General features: G+C 41.8%; 2 protein-coding genes across 2 annotated transcripts in view; one reads left to right on the top strand and one right to left on the bottom strand.

Annotated features, from left to right (window-relative positions):
- The window catches only part of LOC145457449 (epithelial membrane protein 2-like), a 417,463-nt gene that overhangs the window by 255,116 nt on the left and 141,844 nt on the right, over positions 1-20,503 (top strand). The window lies entirely within an intron of this gene.
- On the bottom strand, positions 10,634-20,013 carry LOC145457360 (intraflagellar transport protein 22 homolog). The gene is made up of 4 exons (XM_080335556.1): positions 19,859-20,013; positions 19,522-19,693; positions 11,455-11,630; positions 10,634-10,824 (listed from the first exon to the last, which is right to left on the bottom strand). The coding sequence occupies exons 1-4, from the start codon at positions 19,934-19,936 to the stop codon at positions 10,702-10,704; spliced, it is 549 nt and encodes a 182-aa protein (XP_080191682.1). The 5' UTR covers positions 19,937-20,013; the 3' UTR covers positions 10,634-10,701.

Below are 20,503 nucleotides of genomic sequence, written 5' to 3'. Positions count from 1 at the left end.
TGAGAGTTGGAAAAGGTGGGACCCCTAAATAATATTTGAACATCTTCGGGTGGACCCGTTGGTATATTGACTTCGCTACATGATGCTATTTCGTAACCTGCTATATCTAGTATATGTCAAAAGATATGGAAATCGCCAGAACGTTCTAAACTAAAAGACGCACACGATTTCAAACTAACAAATTTTTTTTTTAGCTGCCGATCGTTCTGACACACTTCTTATGGAGTCGCATGGTACATGACCGAAAACTGTATATGTCTTGGTGCGCCGTGGCGCGGTAATGGCCAACGCTGAAATGCCCATTTCTATAAGTCATGCGTATTTTTCTTTTGGGGGAAGAGTTCCCAATAACCAAGGTATTTGGCCACATTTAATCGCGCGCAGCGCAAAAAAAGTTTGAAACAGTTGCCTAAATTTTCAAAAAAGACTCTGTAATTTTTGCTAATTCACGAAATAATTTTGTAAAGTGACATAAGGTGGAATAGGCCAAGTGGGTCTAACGACGATACAAGCTGGAATATGCTCCGCATTATTAGGACTCCTAATCCGTTGTTGGTCCTAGTATTCACCATTCGAGTTTCTATGGAGACCGGGGTTGGGGCCTTTCTGGTCAGAGTAAGGTACACAGAAGTGCGACCAGATATATTTCAATTATACTCTTTGTGTAGCTATAACAGAAGGAGATAGAACTAATGTCACCAACTACCGACCTATGTCTGTCCTACAATAGATAACTAACCTACGGTTATCCAACCTACGTAGGTTAGTTATCAGGGTTGTAACCAAGTCACAAGTCTCCGAGTCACAAGTCAATCTCACTTTTATAGTTTTGACTCGAGTCAAGTCGAGTCATTTCAATTCACCACCGAGTCAAGTCCGAGTCCAAGTCAGCGAGCAGAGGGTCGAGTCCGAGTCATGGAATTATGACTCGAGTCCGAGTCCAAGTCACTGAGTTCACTGCTCAGTTTCCAGTTAAAATCTTGGTGAACCGACTTTTTATAACTCTGTTTGGTGATATCGAATGGTTCGCATTTAAAATGTACCAATTTTCCTCACTCTTAGCAGTTTCTGTTGGCATTTTCAAGTACCAGTACCAACAGACGAAATCCCAATAGTGTGTTGGCTCTGGAATTACAATGAAATGTCGGTCTTGGCCGTCTGAGACTCGAGTCAATGACTTGGTTCGAGTCATGCGCAATGACTCGAGTCCAAGTCGAGTCAATACACAGATTGACTCGAGTCGAGTCGAGTCATTTCCGTATTTTGAAAAAATGACTCGAGTCAAGTCGAGTCATCAGAAAATCGTGACTCGAGTCGAGTCATGACTCGAGTCATTACAACCCTGTTAGTTATCTATAGTCCTACCGCGTATTGGGATTGTGTTCGAAAAATTGCTCTCTCGCGCCTATCTTCGTTCCTCGCCAAGATGTCTGTGATTTCTCCACAACAATTCGGCTTCTGCAAAAAGCATCAAGCCTCGTATGCCCAGCTGCTAACAGTGGCTGAACACTGAACAGTACTATGACATTTTATTGAGAAGCGAAGCGTGGGGTGTAGCATTTTTCTTGATCTAAAAAAAGCGTTTGACTGCGTCGATCACAGCATTTTTCTCCCGAAATTGGCGCGCTACTGGTTGTGGGGTCCACAACTAGCGCTCATGAAAAGCTACCTGACTGGGAGATATCAAATGGTTTCGATCTCCAACAACTTGCCTCCCCCCACCTTGCTACCTGTGTTGTTCTGCAAGGCTCAGTTCTTGGACCGTTCCTTTTTACTTTATAGGCCTACTATACGTCAATGATATCTTTGAAACCTCGCCATTGAGTCACAATGTTCGTTCTCTGACGATACTCACCTCCTATCTCACGCATCTACTACCGCGATCTTGAATGCCGTCACCCGTGAGCAAATGCCCAACGTGCTGGAGTGGACGTCCCATAATGGATTTCGGATTAACGATGCGAAATTTCAATTATTGGTCGTGAACTCCTGCGATAACCTATACGTTGACATCTCTGGCCAACCAATTCCCAACGCTAAAAAGGCCAAATACCTCGGTGTTTTACTGGATTAATCGGACATGTCTCGGAAGAGTCACATGAATCACTCACACCACAACTATCGAAGGTATATGTGGTCTGTTTCGCCGCCTTAGTTACGCTCTACATGCCAGTTAGGGCTCTGTTACTATAGGCTACTCTTCAACACGCTATTCATATCAAAGTTACAATACGGCTGGAATTCTTTGCTGAGGTGCTGCTTGGAAGAATACGATTGACCCACTGTAAAAACTCCAACATCGGATCATCCGTATCATTGCCAAAGCCCCACGGAGGCCTGAATGTGCAACTGATAAATCGCTACTCAAACGACTTGGCGTTCTAAACATAGAAGATACGAGGAAGCTAGAAATTGCCAATATAGTTTCTTGCTAATAATTTCATCATTTCAATACACCACAAGACTGCGATACAATGAAACATAGGAAGGTATCGAATCGATTTGGAGTAGCCTTCGATATCAGACAACCACCTATCCTAGGCGATATAAAAAAGGAGCCATGCACACTGAATGAAAAGTAAAGGAATATAATATAAAAGGACAGGTGATTAAAAAGGTGGCATGTGTCGGAAGGCGAGATCGATATCAGGTCGTGGTCTGGTAAAATGGAGGGCTAATATCAGGGTTGCCATATTTTGAGATCCGAAAAAGACGACACTTTTCAAAAACTCTGGAAGTGCGATGATTATTTTCATTGGCGCCAGTTGAATGGTGTGTGGTACAAAAATGAACGATGTCTTTGACTTAAGATCAGAAGAAGAGGCTTTGTAAACGTGATCGGTGAAACTGGCCAGTCATAAATCATTAACGATTGCGCACTGACGGGGGAGTTGGCGTAGTGGTGAGCGTCGGTGCCACCCAAGCAGGCGGCCCGGGTTTGATTCCTGCAGTCGAAGGCTAGTCTGGGCTCCTCGTCCCCCGTGTCGTTGTTCTTACGGCGACAAAAAAGACCAAAAAAAAAAAGACCCAATAACGAAAGAAGAAGAGCAAGAAATAGCTTCTAAAAGAATCGACGAAGAAAGATTAACATCGAATGACATCGGGCAACTCTAGAGGTCGAGGTGGATGCCAGACCGAGAGACCCCAACTGCTGGTTGGCCGTTCGGCGTCCCCCTGTTCATTACAACGGTATGTAGGCTACGTGTCTTGTATATCGCACTGTACATTGCGTGTCTTGAGCAGATGAAAATATCATCTATCGCAGTGCTCTCCAACCGGGGTTTTCGTACACCCTAGGGTGTAGGCCTACCACTGGCGTAGCAGCATGGGCTGCCGCCCCTGGCTATCGCCTAAAATGCCGCCCCCCTCCCCTAAGTAGACCGCAGCAAATTACAAGCAATATGCCGCGTCTCAGCCTCACAGTCTCAACGTTAATAAGGCCAAAAATAACAAAGACAAGAAATAGCGAACGATTGTATTGTGTAAATAGAAAATCAATAGCCGCCTGAAAGCAAAATCAGCGATAATATCCTCAAATTCAAGTTTTTGAACGTAGTCTCTATAGACAGAATGGATAGAGCTGATAGCCGATCATCGTTCATGGTAGAACGTAAATAAGACTTGATCAGTTTGAGCTTTGAGAAGCTCCTCACACAGCTCGCAATTGAAACACCGATGGTCACATAAAGTTTCAGACACGAGCATAAATATGGTGTCGAATCAAGTAGCTTTGCATTAACTAACCACTGTAAAACATCAAACGCTGTTGCACTACGATCAAACGTAGTTTCACTGCTCCGCACCAGCCTTTGAACCCTTTTAAAATCTCAAGTTAAACAACTTCACATGATCATATCTTAATATGTATTCGTCCTAGAGGCCTCATATTGGTTTGTACGAAAAGCTAGCAATCTTGTCATTTAAATCATCTCTAATTCGAAGGTATAAGGCAGTGGTCGGGAACCTTTTTCGTCCGATGAGCCATATTGACCGGATATTTTCCATTTGAACTCCCAAAGAGCCATACATGCCAATCAACTATTACGTCATAATTGAAAAATCGTGACGTCAAGTTAGCGCAAATTCGAAACCACTACATGGGATTCATCGTAAAAACTTGTACTAATCATGCTGGTTGCCTTTATTTGAGTAATGAGCAAAAATTGAGTTACATCTATCTTTTGCAAGTTATATATTTTTAATTGTATTGCACTGAGAGGCATGTCATATTTTTCGAAGCTTAAGACAATTACCATTTAGATTTCCAACAGACGTTAACAACAATGAAGTATGAATCTACTTTTTACACAGTTTTACTAACCAGTCTACTAGATTTTAAACATTTTTTCTACCAAAATCTCGCAACTTGCCTATTTATCGTTCGAAAATGAAGTGTGTATGAAGAGGTTAGGCACGGCCGGGCGATGCCTTACCTGTGATAGCGCAATTCATCGTAAATATCATAGAATTTATAATAACTGATATTAATCAAATGTAATTGTCTCACTGATTCCAATTCGACTTCTTAATTCTCAAAGTATTCGGCGGTAACATAACGTTGTACCACATGCCCACATTTCAACAGCGACTACAAAGCAGAGGTGGTCAAAGTAGTCAAGAAATCTACTCAAGTAGAAGTAGAAGTAGCGACGAAAAAATCTACTCAAGTACGAGTAGAAGTACTTCTTCCATAAGCAACCTAAAACTACTTGAAGTAGAAGTAGAATTGACTGACTTTAAAAGTACTCAAGTAAGTAAGTAGTTATGAAAACGATCCTAATTCGTTCACATGGATCGTAAAAAGGTGCAAATTGAGCTATGCGATAGGTGACGACCTTGATTCATATTGATGCATACTAGCAGGTATCCAATTTTCGATATCATAGGTATTCGTCCACATCATGGGTTGAAAATGATAGTATTGATATGGAAATGCGATGCTAATCCTCTGTTTTCTCGAACAGCACGTTTTAGAAAATAGCATGGTATGGCGCCATTCCCCATATTATAAGGCCCGCAGTTTAGTCGAAGAGCGATACGTAGAAGTTGTTTAGGATACGGTGTAAACACTTTGCGCGATTAGTAAACGTTAATAAAAAGTATGGTGGACCGCAAAAATGCCATATTGTGTAGCTTTATTTCCAGAAACTTGAGGCATTACTACACTTGCTTTTATACTTCAACATGTATGTTATCCAGACAAAAGAACTGATAAATAATTATAACTCAAAGGATATGGAACTGGGAATTCAAAGTGAAATATAAATACTACTTCTAAAAGCAGAACATGTATCTCATGCTTTAGTCCAGAAAGTTTCAAAGGTGGTATGCTAAAACAGTTCTAAAACTAAAGAAAGTCAGAGTCCCCTTTTCCAGATTTGGACACGCCATGGACGGACATGCTAGATTACGATATGATAAGTAAATGCTAGACTGCGAAACATCAGTTTCAAACGTTATGATGAGCCATATATACTGTGATGAATTAATTCATATGGGGGAAGGGCGACAATGTGGTGTGAGCGGAACCACGCCAGCCCTCTACCTAAATTATATTCACCGATACTTTTGTGAAACCATACTGGCAACACCGTAACCAGCACTGCGCGCGAAGCGCGACGAAAATTCTGGGCTTTACTAAACTTTTATGAATATTAAATGTTTATACTCCGTGAAAACAGCCCCGAAATTCCCCAGTCTATCTTCCCGATTGGAAGATAGAACTACTTCTACTTGACAAACTGAAAATAGCGAAGAGTAAGTAAGTAGACCACAAAATATTACGAAGTAGAAGTAGAAGTAGCGGAAATCAGATCTACTTGAGTAAGTACCAGAAGTAGAGGAAAACTACTTGAGTACTTAGAAAAAGTAGAAGTACTTCGTTACTGACCACCTCTGCTACAAAGCTACGTTATCAATCAAGAACGTGGATAGCTATGGCGTTGTTTGTAATTTGAATTTGTAATTGTGATCGTCACTTCCACGGTAGTTCATTTCAAACCGTAGTTCAGGAAAACAATGTGTATTTGAAAACTGCATTGTGATATAGGTGCCGCCACGTATCCTACTCTCGTTGATCGATCATCATATCGTGCAATCCAAGATTTCGTGGCGGGTACATCGAATTCGGGAGTGATATTGGTCGCTGGCGCGACATCAACTTAAATTTGAGGATTTTGAAAAGGGGGTAAGAGCCCCTAACCCCGAATATGCCACTGTATTTACCTATCAGGGACATGTTTATACTGCCACAAGAATAATTATACCGGTCGTGCTTAAGATTTAATAACAAGTTGCTGCAATATAGATCAATTAAACACAAAAATATAAAATTCGCAAAGAGCCATATCTTATGCCCAAAAGAGCCATATGTGGCTCGCGAGCCATAGGTTCCCGACCACTGGTATAAGGCATGACAATTTTCGCAGCTAACTGAAAAAAGTCCACCTCGTTGTCATAAATCAGAGGCGGGCAACATACGGCCCGTGGACAGTTTTCCGTCTTACATGATAATGTGGCCGGCGGCACCAGTCTTCCGAGATTCCCCACTACTTGCTTACATGCATCAAATTTTAGTGACTGTATGTTACTATACACATTACACAAGTATGCGCAGCGAGCGAGGGTGGAGCTTACGCGTAAGTTCGTCGAAGCGAGAAGACTTTCATTATCGGCATTTACGATGTACTCAACCCTAATGTCATTTGTGGTAATCATGGTGCTTGTCGACTACAATGGTCATTTACACCACGCCGATATTTCTTATTTTTGATTCCGTAACCGTAGACTTGTAGCACGGCACACTTCTAGCCTTTTGTAAGACACCGCTTATGCCAGGGGTCGCCAACTCAACACGGGTCGCGGGCCACTTCCAAATTCCGAGGCCGCGGGCCGCATGAATTCAGTATCGAAATGAAATAGGCCACACAGTTGAACAAGCATGCTATGTCGTCACCTACTAAACCCTAATGAATTGATATTTCGTAAATTCGGGGTACCGCGCTTATCGAACGCATTAAAATCTTCATTAAGGATTGCACAGTGTGTTGATTGGTCAGAGGGAAGCAGACATGGCGGCGCCTGTATGACAATGCTGTTATCAAATCCACATTGTCTTCGTCATTATTGGCGAAAAATGGCTCTAAAGTTACATTGCCGTCGGAAAAATACATTCATTAAATACGATTTATTCCTTGTATATGTGGATAAATGGGCGAACAATGTATCAATTCAGCAATCCGGCCCGCCAAGTACTTAATTTTCCTATACCCGGCCCGCCGACTGGAGAAGTTGCCCGCCCCGGTCATAAATGCTTCTAAAAGAGCTGGTGACAAATTGTGACTTTCGCTTTGCAGCAGCGCGTGGGAATTCAAAAATCCAAACATATCATTTAAGTGGTGTATACCGGTAAACCTATATTTTCAGCTGCAAGTTTCCATCTGTCCACAGCTTGAAACATGCATCGGCTGCATCGCCTAACTTTTTCAACAACACTGAGGCCAGCATCTTCTGATTGTTCGCCAGGCATTCTCCTTTTTCTACGAACTCTCCGAACAATCGGCCTTGACGGCTATTTCGGAGTGGTTCCGTCGCCATATGTTAACATATTAATTCGTGTGTTCGGAATCAGCGCGACACTAGCTTTCGATTGAGACCTGTTTGATTAAATTTTAGCTCACGAGACGCCAGCTATAGGACTTCCAATTACGCTCTTTTAGCCGGCTGTGTATACTGTGCCGAGCGATATAGTGTAATGGTGATGCTCCCGGCTTCTTGATCGGTAGGCCGTGGGTTCCATCCCCGGCCGCGTCAGACCAAAGAGTCGAAAACTGGTATCCGCGGTTATCCCGCTAGGCGCTCAGCAATCACGGAGGAGAAAAAAACGGGGGTGCAGACAAGATGACCTTACTATAAAGTCCGTATCGCATCTCCGTCGTCAAAGCATCTCGATGGTGCAGGCGAGAAGAATATCATATCTCTCTCTCTCTCTCTCACTGTACAGTCTCATTTTGCCGCCCCCTTGGAGCCTGCCGCCCCTGGCGCAGAGCCAGAACCGCCAAGTGGCTGCTACGCCACTGGGGTGTACCACTCGGATGGGGTGTACAGGGTTGTACCAGATCCGAATTACAATGAGCCGATGGCTAGCTATCACAAAGGCAGGTTTATGCGTCAGTACAGGTTGACGCACGAGTTAATGAGCGATATGGGACGATGTTACCTCAAGTGTAATACTGTACACCGCTAGATTGTGATGTCATAAGCAAATATTTCTCCTATTCATTTAGCCGTCGGCAATGGACCCATGGTTCCTTTGGGTGTTCGAAAGGATGCAGTTAACAAGCATGTGTTCAGCTAGCGATTTGTCTTTTCGTGGTTATTGAGAAGACCGCCGCGATAGCTCAGACCTCTTGAATCGGTACTTCCTACACAACGTTAATAAATGCCGCAATGCACGTAAATGAAAGTGACGTAGCCAGCCAGGGTCGAAACTGCTTCCATGTTGAAATCGAAACTATTGTTTTAAAATGCCGATTTTATGTCCAATATTTCGCCATACATTTGCAATTTAGTATTTTGTTATTAGTGATGCAAATTAGCGGCAATCGACTGTGTATAGCGGCAGACGATCTGAGGTTACTGGCATCTCTTGCAGCCCGTGTGCTACCATCGACTGTGTGTGGGGCAGCAGTAGACTGGTGCGCCTGCTATCATCGCTGGCCTGAATTACCGCTTATGCAGCAGTAGCATTTTACCTGCTCTCTCTCCAATACTGTTACATTTAGGTTGATTATCGTTCGTAATGTCATGCTGTTTCTGGGCTGACACGAAATAATTCCAATTTGCGTGGCGGGCGGCCTAACTGGCTGTGAATAGACTCTGAATCCCGTACTTTATTTGAGCTATTACTAAAACACTTCTTAAAATTCCGGAGTATCAAAATCTGAGTCGAAAAGCGCTTACGATTCTTGTTCGCATGTCTACGGCATATCTTTGCGAGCAAGGATTTTCTGCACTTATTCAAATTAAAATCGAAAAAAATAAGAAATTGCATGAAGGATGTCGATATGCTTTTTGTAGACACGCCGCCATTTAGGATAGTGAAAAATTTCCCACCCAGCTTATCGTCATATCACAAAATCCAACCGGGATGCTAGCAACTCCAACAGATTTTGTGATGGCATGGAAGATTATACCTGTTGATGAGAGAATTATAAAAATATAACATTCGTTGTATATATAGAGAAACACGCGTGAATTGGAGGTAAATCGCGCAAAGCGCGAAATTTGTCTTCGGTTGACCGCTTCTTCGCGCCCCCCTCCCGAGCTTTCGCTCTACCCCAAAGGGGCGCGCCCGCCTAGACAATTTAGATTAAAACAAGCATGTACAACACATATTTAAAAGTGACAGAACAGACATGTGTCGTTGCGTTTCATCTATATACTATAGATAGTACGGTAATCTCGAGCCCTAGTTAGTATTTAGCAGTTCCTATAGCTTGCTAATCCTTATGATTATTAGGCCAATTACCGACTTGGTTGTTTTATGTGAACGAGTTTTGAGCAAACGTTAAAAGGGTGTACCACGTCGAAAAAGGTTGAAGAGCACTGATCTATCGATTGATTGATCAAGGCAAATCGAAATTGCATCGATAACTCATCTTGACCAAGCCATGAAAAACACGAGAGTACGTTAGTTCGCCAGAACTGCAGAATGTCGCGGAAAATTTACAAGATTAACGGACAACTTCATCTGTGATTGTGCGCTAGAATTATTCTTGATTTGTCGACGAGATCGTAAATCTGTATCGCACGCTCACGGCCGCAGCTTGACCATAGGCCCCGCATCATCATTACAAAACGTAGATGCAGCGTGAAAATTCAGAGGTCAAGACCCGGTACGTTTTATAGCAACATCCTCCTGAATTCCTACCTAATAGTAGGGTTACCATATTTTGGAATCCGGAAAGGAGGGCACTTTTTAGGAATCATAAATGTCAGTTTACCGAAATTGAAAACAGCTTATTTTGAGATATTTAGAGGAAATAAAAAAAAAGGTCACCACTTTTACTCGACTCCCGCATTACTCACTTTTAACGATATTTTTGTGGTGTTGACTGGAAAAAGGTCATCACTTTGATTCGACTCCAAAATGACCCGCTCGAATGTCCGCATTGTCTATTTCGCGTATGTAAAAGCTGTAAAGAAGGTCGAATTGCAAAAAAGGAGGAGATTTCGGCATCCTAGGAAAACATTTCAATTTCCTGAAAAAGGAGGCCGTATGGTAACCCTACCTAATAGTAGGAATCGAAAGTACAAGTACCAATGTTATCAAATAGATTCATGCCTTGACTCGAAATCAGTCACCTATGACCAACTGTCAAAAGCATGCCACCCACCCACCAAACCTATTTCTGGAACACTGGAGTACACTTTCAGCCCTTCATAGTCTATCTCTACTGAAAGTACTTTAGACATGTCTTTGAAGTTGCTACTTCTAGGAGTCGAAATTTACGTCGTTACTTCTACTTGAGTAGCCACACAGTGACTTCTTTAATCACCTCTCCTGACTACCTACGGCAACTCGCCGAAGCTAAACACAAAGCCGAGAAATCAACACAGCAAATGACCAGTTCTGCTACACTTCATCATCACTGGATGTTTTACTCATAAAAAATACATTTGCAAAAATATAGGACACGGTCAATTGATAATACTAAGCTCTTCCTTTTCTCTGGACTCGGATATCTTGGAAGCGACCTTTTGCAGCAATTTCCTGAACTGGTCACGCACAATTCCCGGATCGCCATCCAAATTTGTAATACACTGCAGAAGTGAACGCATTGGTGATTATGACACACCTGGAGGCTAATATATTTTGATATGAGCCTTTTGCTTCCCAGGGATGCGACTCACAACATTCAAGTTGAAAAAGAGGAACACTTTGAGTTGCCTCTACTAAATTAAACTACTACACGAAATAACGAAATGCAGAATCGCCCAACCAGGACTTGTCCACAAGGTCGAGCATTAGCAAAAGGTCCTCAAACTAACTGAGTCATTACTTTTGCTCTGTTCAAATTTCGGCTTCATTGCTATCAGACTGAGGAATATTTGCATATCAGTATATTAGAATGGATGGTCAGAAAGGCTTCGCGCCCTACCCGCTTTTTGCCGCAGAAGTACGAGTGACGAATTTCACTACATTCATTTCCCTTTATCTGAATATCTGTATCTGAAAGTATCCGTCCGGTGTCAACATTTTCTTTTCAGTTTGTTTCTTTATATATATTAAGAATTTATATAGTTGTGTTGGTAGTCGTAACTTGGCATGCAATATAATATGCCGGACAATTCAAAATCACAGATATCTGCATGCCATAATAATGATCGGTTCTTACCACACGGTATGGAGCAGGTAGTACAACAGAAACAGGTTACACCGTAAATACTCACAAAAGGGATATTCTTTATAGGCGGAGAGATATTGCGGGTGGCCTCCTTCTTCTTACAGTGAGCAAATAACGTGCAGCATTCCTCTCTCAGGCCTTGACCAGTGACAAAGTAACTGAACCAGTTTTGTAGTTGGTCTTTGTCACTTGGTTCGAACGGATTGTAAACGATTATAACTCCTGTTGATATACGATGTTCAGTCGAAATCAAGTAATGATAAAGCACAAAAGTTGCCAAAATTTTTAGTAGATACCGATATGACATATTTTGCCGATGGAGATGATACTGTATCAAAATCCAAAATTTATAGACAAAGTAATTTTGAAGGAAAAATTTTGAAGCATAAATGGAGGTAGTCTAACACAGTGGTTCTCAACCGCCGGTCCGTAGCAAGCTTCCAGCCGGTCCGTCAAAAATATTATTGTCTTAGATGGGCGCCGACTTGCGCCACCTCGTGACCATATTTACGAGGTGGCGGCCACCTCGTACAAAATGCTCAAACGCCCAAGTGATTTGTGACCAGTGATTAGTAATCAGGCGAATCGATGCGACCTCGTTAGAGACGTCTTCGATTTTGATACGCGCGTGTGCCAGGCGCGTAGCCACGGGGGTTTCGGGGGTCTAACTTCCCTAGATTTGAAACGCGAAACCCCGTCATTTTGAAATGATCATTTTAACTCTAATATTCGGTGGCCATTCAATAATTGTGTTATCAGTGTTCCGTGCGGCTGATTTGCGAGAAACGTGTTGTCAATTAGCGAGAAGATTCTGTGATGATCTCACGCTGAGATGGTCGCGAAATTAGGTCATTCATTCCCGTGCGCGTGGCAATCGTCGCTAGCCTGATCTATCGCGTGTCGCACAAGCCTGGTTCTGCAGGCTTGAACAATCGCATCTGCAATAGGCCCAGTTCACACTATATCATCGCTTGCCTACGCAATCGCATCTTCATTGGCGGCTTCGGCCTGTTGTGCACGATATCATCGCTGGCCTACACAATTGCATCTGCAATAAGCCTGGTGTGAAAGATATCATTTCTGGTCTAACTATCGCGTTTCGGGCCTAGCATGCTTAGGCTCCTCTCGCTGGTTTGGAGACAATGTGGTCGAGTTTACGCTAATTAGTGATTGTTTTATGTCATATTGATTAAAAAGCGACATCGCGAAACTGAATAACATCGAATCGCCGCAAACAGACTTTATCGTGCGTAATTGATTCGCGCTCATACTTGAACGTAACGATCAGAAGATGTGTATCATGGCTCGAGTTCTGAAAGACGACAAAGGTTTGAAATCAGTGCCATCAAGTTCGGACATTTTGATTTGCGAAAACTGTCGCCGAGGCTGCGTAATACGCGCGCGTCTTCAATTGTTCACCAAAGATCACGGACTGAAATCTAAATTCTGTGCGCCCATATTCGTTTACAAAACCATTCATGAGCTAGCTAGCTTCGTGATAGTCTTGGTAATCGGAGCGCGAAATTGGGTGTGTTGGTGTGTGCCTGCAAATTGGAATTCATTTCTGCGCAGATTCGTTTCTCTAACAAGGCTTTGCCAGTGACATTAATCGGGAAATGCAGCAATACAGCTTAAACACCGATATAATGAGAAAACAGTTGTCGCGACGAAACCTACTCAATACGGTGTCAGACTCAAAATCCATTCGTGGGACACTGATTACAATACACGCTTTCTCATTTGCCATCATCCATATTTCTTGTTATCTACTTGATACATTCGTACTCCGAAATTGTCGCACAAAGTCGTTTTTCAGTGTTCCTTTCATTATTAACGTGCAGTAGGCCATGCCATGCCATTGTCAAATATTGATGCATCACAAGATTCTGGGTGGCACAAATTCTGATTTTATCCGATTCGTTTGAACAGGGAACCTTCTACATTCCGATTTCGATATACACGATTGCTGGATGTACTCGTATCGAGAACAACAATATCGAATATTAAACTATTAGGCATTAGATAGACATTGGATTTCTATTGATAAGATCGCGGCATGCGCCCGGAAGTGGAATCAATTCTAGCCCAGGAGTGGCCAACCTGCGGCCGTACAAGGAAATTTGTGCAGCCGTCAACACGTAATTCAATTAGTATGTGTTGGCGGCCATCGACATGCAGATTGAATTTACGAATTGATCGATGTACTCCCGAAATGCTTCGCAAACGTTAATCGGGAAGTGCACCAATGCCGCCCAAATCGCTGTCTTAATCAGCAAACAATGTCCGCGACGCGAGTTGGTCAACGCGAAGCAAGAAATCGCAAGAGACAATGACTGATTGGCTGGGCAATTTCGCGTTTATAATCATCATTATCGTCTGCTTGAAGTTTTCGAGAGTTGTTGTGTGTTACTTGCAAGGCCAGTGCATAGTGCATTTCAGTGACGTGCGGTGAGGTTCATGGATGGTGAGGCACGGACCCCCCCCACGCACACACAAACACACGCACGTGAAGTAGCCTACCTGATAAAGAGATCCAAAATGTGAATAATAACAGTAGCGGGTACAGAGAGCATTTTCTTTGCACACTGATAGCCGTTGCAATTCCACATTATACAATACATGTAGCCATAGGACCAGTCGCTATTGTGCTAAATGGGCAAGTTTAGACGGATAATAATTACTATCTCTTCAAGTACCGGTGTAAATTATTCGAAGCATAAAGCAACGACAATGCAGCCTATGCAAGTAGCTATCACATACCACAATTCAACGGAAAATAAATAACAGCTACATAAGTAAGGGAATGTATTTGCTCCGCATTACGTATTGGCCGTCACTACTATACAATTCCTACAAGATGGTCAAGAGTCAAGACTGTTGTATTCCGAAATCGATAGCGCGTTTCAGTGTGCTGCGATTGTCCAATTGTTAGCGAATAGTGCATGAGGAAAATTCGTTTGTGCCTCACCTGGCTATTGTTTCTCTGCGATGGTATTGTTTGTAATAAAGCCGAATGTCACCTTCCTTGGCGATTTTGAGGGGGTTCTGGTGGTCTGACACTGTTAATATTTGGATTTTCGGAATCAGTGTGACGATAGCATTTGATTGATACCAGTAGTTATGAATTCCGAGCTATTTATGATGAATTGCATTGTCGCAGGTGAGACACGACCCGCCCGTGCCTCACTTGTGCCGCAATGTTCAAATTTAGTTATTTATGAACATCGATGTAAAACATCAATAATCATCGACTCATGGAGGGTTTTCACAATTTTCACTTATTCGCCCTGACGACAGGTGAGGCACTGCCTCACCTGCCTCATTGGACCGCACGTCACTGGTGTATTTCGTTACTCACATGGCGCATTGCGCGTGAATAACATTGATGCAACTGCAGATTCTCAGTGACGTGAATTCTGATTCTTGTTCGATGCTTTCCGTCGGACGGACTGGCAGCGCAGGCCGCAGTTACACTTTCGAATAATCGTACCGTTTTAAGATTCCATTTAATAACTCGACTGCATGGTTTGATAATAATGAGTGCAGGGCCGATATTGAAACGTCACGCGAATGGTTTAACTCAGTTTTTCTTAACCTTTTTTCCTCCAGCGCCCCCTTTCAAAAAATATCGTGCTCCAGCGCACTCCAACTCATATTGTAAGGACTTTAATAAAGACAATGGGTACAAGGGAGGGCCGTAACAGCACTTCATCAGCCCCCCTAAAGAAACGATAGTCTTGCGCACCCATGGCGTGATAAACCAAACTTATGAGGGCTTCGCCCCCAAGAACCCCGTCGCGTGATTTCGATGGCCAGCAAAGTTTGTGTGGCCTGGTCGCCCTAGGCGATAAATTTTTTTTATAATGCATGAATGAATAGGTTGTAATGCATATATATGTCGCTATAAACTTTTTATCCTCTCAGCCCGCGTATTCAGATTTACCAGTAGCGCCGAGTGAGGTGTTGTATTGGAAAATGAAGGCCACGTAATTAATAATTGAACATATTCGGGCGTGCGCGTTGGTACAATTACCTCGTTACATGTTGTTATTTTTTACCTCTTGTCCGCTATACAGTCAAAAGATATTGAAACGCATAAACGCATTAAACTAAAGTAAGCACACGATTCAAAATTGGTATTTCTTCATTGGCAAATAATTTTCTCTGATGGATGTTATTTGTCCTGTGGGGTGCAGATTGCGACGACATGAAAATTCGGCACGAGCGATTTAGGCACCTATGACAATTAGACTTATATACATGGAAGTTTACGGTCAACATCAAGGGCAATCCTCTTCGGCTAAGTTTTTCTCGCTGACGATATTTTTAAAACACTTCTCGGAGTCTCATATTGACCGGAACTTTCTGTCTTCGTGCATCGTGGCGTGGTAATGGCCGACGCCGAAATGCCTATTTCTATTTTTTATAATTCTGCGTAATCTTCCGTGGGGAGTCGTCAAAATATGATGTGTAATTTATGTTCATTCACCGAAATAATTTAGGGCACGCTTCGAGCTCACCGATTGGGGGTTTGGGTTGCAGCAGATTCGGTTCTGGTAAGAGGTTAAAGTCCAGTCGGTCTTTTCGGGACTTTGGTATTGGAAATATTTCGCGCTTTAATCGCGCTCGAGGACCATTCGACCATAATAAACCATATAATAATTGTGTGTGGTATATTCAGGGTCAAATCCAGGTTGTTATAACAACAATCGGGTACGGTCTCATACCCTGTGGTTCGAACCATCCTGAATTCACTTCTGCGATTGGCAATACGGGGAAATTATTGGTATTGGATTTTGTCTTAGTGCTTTGTCTAACTATAAGTAAGTGAACTGAGAATGGGATGCATATCTGCTCACATTGAATTTACTGCTGTACGCAGTTATAATTTTTACATGGATGTATCCCAAACAAAGCAACTTATATTATATACCGTAAACCAGGGTAACTTTGGACAATTTTAAACAATTCCGCTTTGTATCTTGGAAATTCTAGGGTGTAGGGGAGGCAAGTTTTGTGTTTTTCAGGGGTCATGGAGGAAAGATTAGAATTACCTAATCCAAAATCTTCATGGTCATTAATAAGTACCTTATTTTTGTAAATTATCCGTGTCCAAAGTTACCCCTGCATGTGGGGTAACTTTGGACAATGTAGTTTTTTGCATGCCTTTACTCTCTATTGTTTATGAAACCTCGTAAATGAGGTTTACTTGGTAAGAGTTTATGAGAGCAGTGGCTATAACTGAAACAAAATAGTATATGTCTGGCCTATTGCATGATTTTTACCTAATCCGACACCCCCCCCAAAAAAAATTAGGTAGTTTATGAAGGCTAATGCCCCCTTATTCATCTCTTATCTCAATTTTCCCTCATGCCTTCACCAATTGGGACTTATAAATAACATATGGTGATAAGGGGTATCCCACTGGCAGTGCCAGCAATCGACAGCAAACATGTTACCGTGATTTATTGCCGATTTTAAATATATTACTGTTCTTTAAAAGATACACTTTCCCTTCCCTATGTCCTCTGAGGGATATTTTTGTCGTAATTTACGATATCCCATATTCATCAGGCGCATCTTTAGGAGTATGTGATAAGTTTTTGAAGTAGCTTACACCCGATTACAATCTCTCAGCTCATCGCCTACCCATTTTTTCATATTTTGGCAAACTCTTAATTTATTAACCTTCTCATTCCAGTTTAAAAAGCCATCAGGCCGGTAACAAGGAATATAGTTGACCATACACTTTGACACAGATGAAGCAGCCACTTTCCAGAGCTCTAAATATCACATTTTCCACTGTTCAAAGTTACCCCGTTTTGATAAAATTTGACGGGGTAACTTTGGACATCACATTTTCTTGTATTGATCTAAGTGTGAGCCCACTGAGATTTTTGTCATGGATTAAGACTACTTAGAGGTATCTGCTGCCAAGTTTTGAATCTATGAATCACATGCTGTCTATGTTTGGTTGTAAGAAGTTTAATGGCCATTAATTTTGATGAAATTGACCCCCGCCATTAATTTATCAATGTTGGGTCATGTTTATCTGGTAGTGAAATGAATCCATCTTTTATTGAGATTACTTGTGGTACTGTTGCCTCATGAAAAAGAATTGGACATCCAGCGGCAGCCGTTTTCCATCAATACCCATTTAAATCTTTTACTGCTCCGTGTCCAAAGTTACCCTCAAGTCCAAAGTTACCCCGGTTTACGGTAACGTTCATGTGAGGTTGTGAACCACAACACTAGATAGTATCATCCTTTATGATACGATGAAGAACTATTCTGACGATTAAATTTTGTAGCTCTCAAATACAAGTATATTTAGTTATTCATTTCGCGCACAAAGCTTCACAACTTATTTCATGTACAAGGGGCTCTCACTATCAAAAGTGATATACGGTGCCTCCTTCTTCGATTTTCACATGCTGTGCGCTGCGGGATATATGACCTAATTCGAAACATTTTGCTGAAAATAACCCTAGCAAGCGTGGCGGCACTGTTTTACCGGGAAATTTGCGGTCTAAAAGTACGCGCAATTCGTTTTACATGAATTATAATAACCCACTACATTTATGAAAACAAATCTAGTTAACATCGTCGTCAAAAAATTCGGGATTTGACATGTTTTGTGGAATGTTAATTTACTCTGAATACTCATTAAGGATATGTCCTACTACCACATCATCTACTGCGAAGCCATTTTTCTTCAGCGCCCCCCATATCGCCCCTGAGCGTTTCCGACCCCTTCAAAATCGCCAGCGCCCCTTGGGGGGCGCTGGAGGCAGGGTTAAGAACCACTGGTTTAACTCTGCATGTACACCAGCGGCATGTAATAAAGTGCGTTTTCGTGCGAAGATGACGTCATCGATATGGAAAAATTATGACGTCACAAGACTTCGCCACCTCGTAAAAAATAAAAGTCGGCGCCTAAGACTTAGGCTATAACTCTATTCCAAAATGTAAAAAGATGATTGCTAGTTCATTAATTAGAGAAATAAATTTTGAAATTTGAAACATATTTTTCCGGGAGGTGTCGAAATATGTTCATATAAAGTTCATTACAGGGTTGTAATGACTCAAGTCGCAATTTTTTTGTGACTCGAGTCATTTTCTAAAAAATCATAAATGACTCGATTCGAGTCAATTTGTATATTGACTCAACTTCTAATTGTACTCGAGGCATTGCGCATGACTCGGACCAAGTCATATGACTCGAGACTGGGTCTACCAAGACAGGCATTTCATTGTAATCTCAAGGAATAGTCAAGTTATTACGCTATTAATTTTTCGTCTATCAGTACTGGTACTTGAAAATGCTACCAGAAACTGTTAAAAGTGAGGAAAATTACTATATTATGACCGCGAAGCATTCGATATCACCGAGCAGAGCTGTAAAAAGTGGGTTTCACATGATATAACTCGGAACTGAAAGGCCAACGCCCTGGTTCATCATAGTCTTCTTTGGACTTAGCTTACGTCACAATGCCAAAAGTGCTGTAAAAACTGCTGAAAAGTGGTGTGCAACTCGTTTAGGAACAGTTATATGTTACATCTATAAAAAGACGTTTAGACTAAGTTCGCCAAACTTTGACAGTAGAATTTAGCGACATTTAGCTGTAGAATATAGGCTAGCGAATAACAAACTCGCATATATTTGAAAAAAACAGCCAAACTCATGTTGGTGGTTTTTAATAGCACTCCACCTTGCAAAATCTTCAAGGTACCACGTAAAATATCAAATGGCAGCATTAGATGGAGTTTTCAACATTTCCTTTTTCCTTGCATACATTGGTCGTAATTGCAATTAGGGTTAATTTTCATAATCGAAGGTTCTCCGGTCCGCAACATTTATTGTGATGTTTTACCGGAGTCCGCCAGGTCAAAAACGTGGGAACCACTGGTCTACAACACTACCATTTGAGAAAATAATGAACGTCCCCTAAAAAGTAGAAGTAGCCTACTTTTTTACTGATCACCCCTTGTAATGTAATGTAGTAATTCAAAAAAGACGAATAAAATAATAAAAAAATGAAAGTCAAAACACTTGTCACAGATGGCATACTTCATCATACTAAGAACACACTTGTAAGTAGCGTGGATTTACCATCAGTGTTGGAAGCGATCGCAGGCCAGCATCCTTCATACTCTTCGCTTCCACCGCAGTCCCACATCTCAACCTCGACATCAATCTCCCTGTTGCCACTCGACACGGTAGATTCAAACTCAAGAATTCTCACACCCGCAGTAGCGCTATATTCTGATTGCAGCTGATCAGTCTGAAGGCGGTTAAAGATATTTGTTATTACTAGTAACAATATCAATTTGACACAAATTCTTTCTTGCACACTACCGTACTTCAGGAGTTGGTGTGGTTGAAATATTCAATAAACAGTTATCAGAGTACACACTAACAGCCGGATATGAGTGAATCTGTGCAGTACCTGGTCTCCCAAGAAATTCGCAATAGCAGTTTTTCCACTTTCGCTTGGACCGATCACAACAATTTTAGCTTTAAACATGGTTAACACTTATCTGTATACGGTGAAAAAAAACTGTAAACATAAAAGAGTAGCCAATACTTGCACTTTGATGAGTAGCTCTACTCAACTCAACTGAAAAGCCTCTACCGATAGATTATAATTTTCAGACCACCGATGAACTCCGCACATGTTCTCAAGTTACAGAGGTAGACCTATAGCCTAAATAAACCATTTCATATGCAAAGCAGACTATCGGATGTTTTAAAAAGAATTTAAGATGTAATAAATACATTAATGAAGGTGAAAATTCTTGAAAAGAACAGATGGAAATGGACAAAAATCATACCAATCAGCCATCATAATATAATGAAATTTCTAAGGCAATGATTGATTTAATGAAGCAGGTAGAAATATTAAAATAATTTCACGGCAATAGGTCACTTGAAATGACGTCAAAGATGTCGCCATGCTTCCGTATTGATTCGGGGAATAACCCTGGGGTCGGTTGTAATGAACGGAGTTCCGCGCGACTTTGTCACCGACACCAATTCCACTCTGGACTGGATCCATACTAATTTTGGTTACTAGATCCCTGATAAATTAACC

This window comes from Botryllus schlosseri, chromosome 15 (assembly GCF_051294905.1).
Source record: "Botryllus schlosseri isolate E-star chromosome 15, Bs_hap1, whole genome shotgun sequence".
NCBI lineage: Eukaryota > Metazoa > Chordata > Ascidiacea > Stolidobranchia > Styelidae > Botryllus > Botryllus schlosseri.
The sequence above is the reverse complement of the archived record's forward strand: the minus strand, read 5'-3'. Positions and strand labels throughout refer to the sequence as shown.